The sequence below is a fragment of the Penaeus monodon genome, chromosome 6, assembly GCF_015228065.2.
Source record: "Penaeus monodon isolate SGIC_2016 chromosome 6, NSTDA_Pmon_1, whole genome shotgun sequence".
NCBI classification, from domain to species: Eukaryota; Metazoa; Arthropoda; class Malacostraca; order Decapoda; family Penaeidae; genus Penaeus; species Penaeus monodon.
This window is the reverse complement of record NC_051391.1, coordinates 42972509-42980008: the sequence shown is the minus strand read 5'-3', so window position 1 is coordinate 42980008 and position 7500 is coordinate 42972509. Positions and strand designations below refer to the sequence as shown.

Genomic DNA, 7500 nt, shown 5'->3' with positions numbered 1-7500 from the left:
TATTTTTTACATCTGTACACTAGTTAATGTGACATTCATGCATTCCTTTTGTTTTTGTTTGCTTTCAGCCTGACACCATGCTGAAACCATGGATCACAGAATTTTTAAAGGTAAGTCAGATGTTATTTCATAACTTGATTTCATTTGCACTTTGGGTTTGTAGTTTTGATTCTGTATTTTTTTTCATAAGATTTTACTGTTTTTAGTTACTGTTATCACTGGTTAAATAGATTATACATATTTTTTTTACTCATGCATGTTATCAGTAAGATAAGAAATAGAGGTACTGATTTGTCTGTTTACATCTGAACAAATGTATGTGTATATATACTAACATATTGGTTGATTAGGAAGTAAATAACTGAAGAAATAAGGGATTGTTAGAACTTATGTCTTAGACAGAGCTAGCATTAGCAATACCAGCTACATAAAGTATTATGCATGAGGCAACTTCATGCAACATTTACATAAAATAAAACATCATTTTTAGTACTGTTAATCAGAGTATTTTGTCAGTCTGTCACCTGTGCCTCATGACAGATGGCACTCTAACCCATTCTTGTTTGGGTGCAGCAGATGAATACAGTATGTTATGACTCTTTCATTTGATTTTCTGTTGACTGTACTTTGATACTTACCTTCTAGTGTAAGGAGAGCAATCAAAATGGATTTTCTCTTGAAAGTGCAATATATGAACTGTTGTAACAAAAATAATGCTTCATAAGTAGAAGTAATAACATGGTATTAGTAGAGGAAACACACAAGACTACAAGACATCTAGCTTTTCCATAACTAAGGAATACACATTTGCATTCAGAAATGAAAAGAGTAAGAAAGTTGTGTGAGTTAGCATGTGGGGAATGAAAATGGGTCATTATTTTCTAAATAGCTATGGAAGAGAAACAGAGACCAATTTGCCAGTCATTTCTTTCTTTCTTGTGCAAGTATATTAGTAGAGCTACAAATTGGGAGTCAATTAAATAGACATCATATGTGTGTGAGAGAGCACTTTTGTATAGTTAGGCCTAGATTAGTGTCTTACTTTTCCTGAATGTAGGAAGTTTGATTATTTTATTATCATCATTTCCCAAGTGATAGTTCTGTATAAAATTTCATATTGTGTATCTGGTCTGTGATTGTGTGTGTGTCAGTGTTTATATATATATATATATATATATATATATATATATATATATATATATATATATATATATATATTTGTGTGTGTGTGTGTGGTGTGTGTGTGTGTGTGTGTGTGTGTGTGTGTGTGTGTGTGTGTGTGTGCGTGTGCATGTATAAAATACAATCACTCTTTCTCTCTCTTTCTCTTTCTCTTTCTCTCTCTCCCTCTTTCTTTCTCTTTCCTTCTTTTTCTTTCTTTCTTTCTCTTCCATTCTTCCTTTATCTTCCTTACTCTCTCTCTCTCTCTCGTCTTCTCTCTCTCTCTCTCTCTCTCTCTCTTCTCTCTCTCTCTCTCTCTCTCTCCTCTCCCTCCTCTCCCTCCTCCTCCTCTCTCCCTCCCCTCTCTCCTCTCCCTTCTCTCTTTCTCCTCTCTCTCATCTCTTCTCTTTCTCTCTCCTCTCTCTCTCTCTCTCTCTCTCTTCCTCCTCTTCCTTCTCTCTCCTCTCTCCTCTCTCTCTCTCTCTCTCTTCTCTATCTATATCTCTCTCTCTCTCTCTCTCTCTAACATCTCTCTCTCCCTCCCTCCCTCTCTCTCTCTCCCTCCCTCCCTCTCTCTTCCTCTCCCTCCCTCTTCCCTCCTCCTCTCCCTCTCTCTCCTCTCCTCTCTCTCCTCTCTCTCTGCGCACGCGGGCGTCTCTCTCTCTCTTCTCTCTCTCTCTTCTCTCTCTCTCTCTCTCTCTCCTTCTCTTCTCTTTCATTCTATCTTACTTTCTTCTCTCTTATTTTATATTATATATATCTATATGTATATCTTTCTATATCATTATCTATATCTATATATTATTATATATATTATTATATACTCTCTCTACTCATACTACTCTATTCTATATATATTATATATTATATATATATATATATTTATTTTGTTATATTTATAGTTTATTATATATATACTAATTCAATATATACTATATATATTTATATTATATATATATTATATATGTGTATGTATGTGTGTGTTGTGTGTGTGTGTGTGTGTGTGTGTGTGTGTGTGTGTGTGTGTGTGTGTGTGTGTGTGCAGGGATGGATTAACCATTAAGCAAAATAAACACATGCTTAGGAGCATAAAGAAGGGAAGGGTGCACCAAATACCCAATTAGATATCATTAATATGAAAAGTACCTAAATTAAAATATTCAGATTCCATCTAGGTAGCACAGCATATTGTAATGAATGCTGTATGTACCTACGTACTTAACTTCAGGAAGCTGAATTGGAGGTTTGCACTGGAAAAATCAAATCTGCCAGCTAGGTCAACTATTTCAGTGAGTGATTTTTGCTAATATTTCATTGAAAACAAGTTAATTTAGGGGGAAGCTGAATCGGTCATCAATAGAAAAGTTTACTCTTCGCAAGATTGGAAAGCACTGTCCGTTAAAGTTTAATTGATATAATGGTCATATGTATAAATATTTCAGTATGTAGGTATTCATTGTGAGCACATTACATAACTATAATATTTGATAGTACCTACTGTTGGATTGGAATTGGATTTCCAATCTCATGACTCTGACTTGCCACTGGTCTCCGGTCTAGTCTCTGTCTAAATCTCTAATGATTTATGTTTTGCTGTGATAAAATAAACAATTTCTTCACTTCTGTTTCCTGTTAAAATCCATGGTTTTATTGATTGTATTTTTGAATATCATTTCTAATCGTGCTTGGAGTGTAGGCACCATGGTGACACCTACCTACCTACCCTTTATTACAACTAGGTAGGTAGGTATATAGAGTGTTTGATATATAGAGAAATAGCAGAGAGATTTTCTTTTTTATGTGATGTATCACTACCACTTAATGTCACTTTTTCTGTTAACACTGAAAAGTATTCTGAGTGCTGTCAAAAGCTTATTGGTGCTTACCTAAAGGATTTCAACAGTAATTTCTCAGCAGAGCCTTAGCAGTTTCGTTCATATGTGTGCCATAAATTTAGTGAAACAAAAAATATAAAAACAAGATTCAGTCATGCTGAACTTTATAAAATACTTCTAGAAGATAACATGAGTGTGCCTTTCCAAATGTAGACATTGACTTCTGTATATTTTTTAACATTAATGGTCACAAATTGTTCAGCTGAATGCTCTATTAAGTATAGAGACAGATGTGTCACGTAAGATCAGTTTTGAGGATCTCGTCAAAGACTTTGCAGTTAAAAATAGCAGGAGGAAACTTTTCAAATATAAGTGAAAGTATACAAATATAAACATTTTCGTTTTTACTGTTAAATTTTGTTTAATTTCGATGCATAAAATTTTGTGTGGTTTATGTTTATGTATGGGACACCAAAGTCTTAAGTGCTTATGGCTTCTAAAGGGCTTAATCCTGCCGTGTGTGTGTGTGTGTATATATAAATATATATAAATATATATATATATATATATATATATAATAATATATATATTATATATATATATATATCTATATCTAATAAAATATATATAAATATATATATATATATATATATATATATATATATATCTTATATATTATATCTATATCTATATCTTATATCTATATATACTATATATATCTATATATATATATATATTATATCTATATAATATATTATATATAATATAATTATATATATATATATATATTATATATATATTATATATATATAATATTATATATGGACATATATCTATTTATATATATATATCCATATTACTCATAACTATCTATATATAATTATATCATATCATATATATATATATATCTATATATATATATATTTATATAAAAAGTCTATATATATATATCTATCTATCTATATATTAATATATCTACTCTACTATATATATGCATATATTATATATATTATATGGCAGGTGAATGTAAGCAAACGAAGGTCACGCCAGGTCAGAGAATTAGGCGGTCCGTGCAAAGGGAGGCAGGCAGGCATAAGAGAGATTGTCAGCATCAGAAAAAACACTGTTGAAGCTGAAATTAATGCAGCAGCTTGATCATGGATTCCACCAGGCTGTGGGACAGACTATTTGTACAGTTGATGGCCTGTGCTCCACTAAAGGTAGTTGTTTCCCCTGGATACAGAGTATTTATTTTGAGACTGGCACTGTTTCACCAAAGTACAGCTTATCACAGGAAGTGCAAGAAACAGTATAGGTGCCCACCTTTGAGACAGAGGGAGGATTGGTGTAAACCATGTTGCAGCAGAGAGTGTTTACTTGTCAAAAGATAAACCTGCAGTTAAGAGGGTGAAGGGGTTGATGGAGAGAGTAGATCTCCTCAATGTAGAGCAGGCTGAGATGGGCAGGTGAGGAGTTTCTTTAGGAGAGGAGTCATGGTAGAAGGTACACCGTGCCCTAGATAATGCAACATCAAGAACATGATGAGGGTGGCCCAGTTTTAAGAATAAAAATGTAGGAAATTAATTTCTCCATCCTTATACTAGGAGGACACAGAGTAATAGCAAGATGGCAACACCTACATTCCACTGTGCATAGGCTTCCTGTATACAAAGAAGTGGTCAGCAGAGTATTCTGTGTTCAGGAAAGGGAGTTTGTTGTCAACCTCCCATTTCACTTTGAAATGGAGGAAGGAAGGCAGAGAGTTCAGCTCTAAGAGAAAATTTAAGAACAGGATTGAGTCATGAGGTCAGAGAGTAAAGACATCATTGACATACCTCAGCCAAACCGAAGGACAAAGGGAGATGGAAGGGAGAAGCTTGGACTCAAAGTACTCCATAAACAGTACTGGGGAGAACCATGACAACACTAAATGTCTGTGAGTAGAAGCACCTCTCAAATCAAAAGGAATTAGACTCCACACACAGAGAAATCAGCCAGAGGAAGATGTTGCTGGGCAGAGGGAGACAAGGATCCTCAATGGGGAGCTTAATGTCAAGCCAGGACACAATTGGGTGGGTTCCAGAGGCTTATGCATTTTGGGTAAATCATAAAAGTCAGAGAGGCGAGGGTTGATGACCTTGAACCTCTGGCAGAGATTCACATCGAGAATACAGGATGCTAAGTCCTTCAGATGAAGGTGGAAGGTAGCAGTTCCTGTGGGTTGCTGGTCAAGGAACTCTTAAGTAGAAGCGTTATGAAAAAAAATTTGGCTGAGGGGTGGGTGATGTGAATGTACAGTAATGAAAAATTTGGCAGAGGGTTGGAGTGAGGGGAACTTGCCATCCTGAGAATTTGGGCTGTAGGTTGGGGTGATGGGAATAACTCACCATGAGTGCACAAAGTTCTTGGAGGATGGTTAATTGGAGGCACTTAGGAATGGGCTCATGTATTATTTCCATTGGTAGTATACCATCCATGAGTCATGGATGGTAGAGCACAGGACACTATGTCCATGCTCAGGATTCTGTTCCTGCCTACCGTGACTGGCAGGGCAGAGTATATCACAGAGAATTGAATTTTACAAAATATTTTAAAATAACAAATAACAAAATGTTACTTATTGTTATTGCAATAAGATATGAAATATATGCAAGGAAAACAGTGTATATAGGTCTTGGAAAATAGCCAAAAAAAAGGAAAATAAATAAATAATGATGATAATAATAAGCAGAAAAACGGATAATGATATTGCAAAGAGAAAGCAAGGAGTCTTGACACTGCACACAAGTGTTCATGTGAGCCAGACCTACAAGCCACACACTCAGGAGTTTCCATTCAAGTCAGCCTAATGCCTGCATTTTTGGCCATGGGCGGGCAGCAAGGCACCCTGATCCAGTGGGTTAATGTTTAAGCAAAATTACAAAAATGATAAGAAAAAAAGTTTGCAACTCTTTAAAATGAAAAGATATGTGTACTCCCATAATCATGCACACGTGGTAGCTAGAATGGGTTGAAGATGATGGTAATTTCTACTGATGGATATATGTGATGTATTTCCTTATGGCACACACTAACTCCATCTTCTCTCTCTCTTCTCTCTCTCTTCTCTCTCCCTCTCTCTCTCTCTCTCTCTCTCTCTCTCTCTCTCTCTCCTCTCTCTCTCCTCTCTCTCTCCTCTCTCTCTCTCTCTCTCTCTCCTCTCTCTCTCCTCTCTCTCTCCTCTCTCTCTCCTCTCTCTCCTCTCTCTCTCTCTCTCTCTCTCTAGCTATTCATGCAAATATTCCATTAAGACTATTGAAGTACATTTTTTTTTCCCCCAATAATAGAAAGAGGTATAATGTATAAGAGAATGTGGAAGAAACAATATGTAGAATGATGTTAGTATGGAGAAATTCATTATTTACAATATAGTTACAAGCATGTTAATCATATCAGTTTGTTAATTAAATAATCCATGAGAGTACCATCTTGCTTATTTAGGATTGTTCCCTGATATATCATTGATTTCGTGTCCACTAAAAGAGATTATATTAAGTTTGCAATCTTATCAAGGATTTATTATCTGATCGTCTGTTGATTTGGTATTATCTCTTTTTCCCTTCTGGGATTATCAGATTAAGCATCTTCATTATTAAGATATGTATATACTTATGTTGTGATTTTTATTCCATAGACTGTTGAGGACCATGAGCCACAGTTCATTGCGCTCCACTGCCAGGAAGTTGGAGGAAAGAATTATGAAGAAAGTATGCAGCATGTTGAGCATTTTGTCAGGTAAGAAAGCACTTTAATGTTTTTTTTTTTTTTTTACTTGTATTGAATGCAAACAAGTAAACAACAGGCACACAAATGTTCACATACAAATATGCATTCGCAAGCGTACACATGCAAACACACAGGCACCTTCCCTCCCTCTCTCTTACCCTACTCCCCTCTCCTCTCTTCCTTCCTTCTTTTTTCTTTATTTCACTGTTTCATATGTCACAGAATTATTTCCCTTTCTTATCTGTTTATCCTTGAAGGATTTTATATTTAATATCAAGTATTTGATACATATCATGTAGAGTCTGTCCTTACAAGGAAGTTTCATGCCTGCTAGACAAGACATATGAGGAGAAACCTTTTGTGTTTGTAATCTTGTAACCACCCCTGCTACATTCTTGCTACCCTCTCCGTCCCTTCCTCCCTTTCCCAGCTTCCCTAGTCCCCCTAGTCTCCCTAGTCTCTTTCTGGCTTGCTTTCCCTTTTTCTCCCCCCTCTCTTCTTCCCTCTTTTCTCTCCCCTCTTCCTCCAATCCTCTTTTTTTTTTTTCTTTCCCTGTAATTTCCTTCATTTGACCAAAATACAGAGATTTGTAAATTTAGAAAAGATACAATAAGCATGAATAAAGAATTAGTGTGTCTGTAACAACAAAGTGGTAGGGCACTACTTTACAGCAATGGAAAATTGCCCTGGATGTCATCAGCCACAAGCCAAGTTACAAGTCAAAGGCCAGAATGAACCC

At 35.5% G+C, this 7500-nt stretch overlaps 1 protein-coding gene across 1 annotated transcript in view; it reads left to right on the top strand.

The window, feature by feature from the left end:
- The window catches only part of LOC119574013, a 29437-nt gene that overhangs the window by 5942 nt on the left and 15995 nt on the right, over positions 1-7500 (top strand). Inside the window, exons 2-3 of the mRNA XM_037921109.1 lie at positions 69-110; positions 6670-6770. Of these exons, the coding sequence (XP_037777037.1) occupies positions 69-110; positions 6670-6770 (143 nt within the window). The remainder of the gene's footprint in view (positions 1-68; positions 111-6669; positions 6771-7500) is intronic.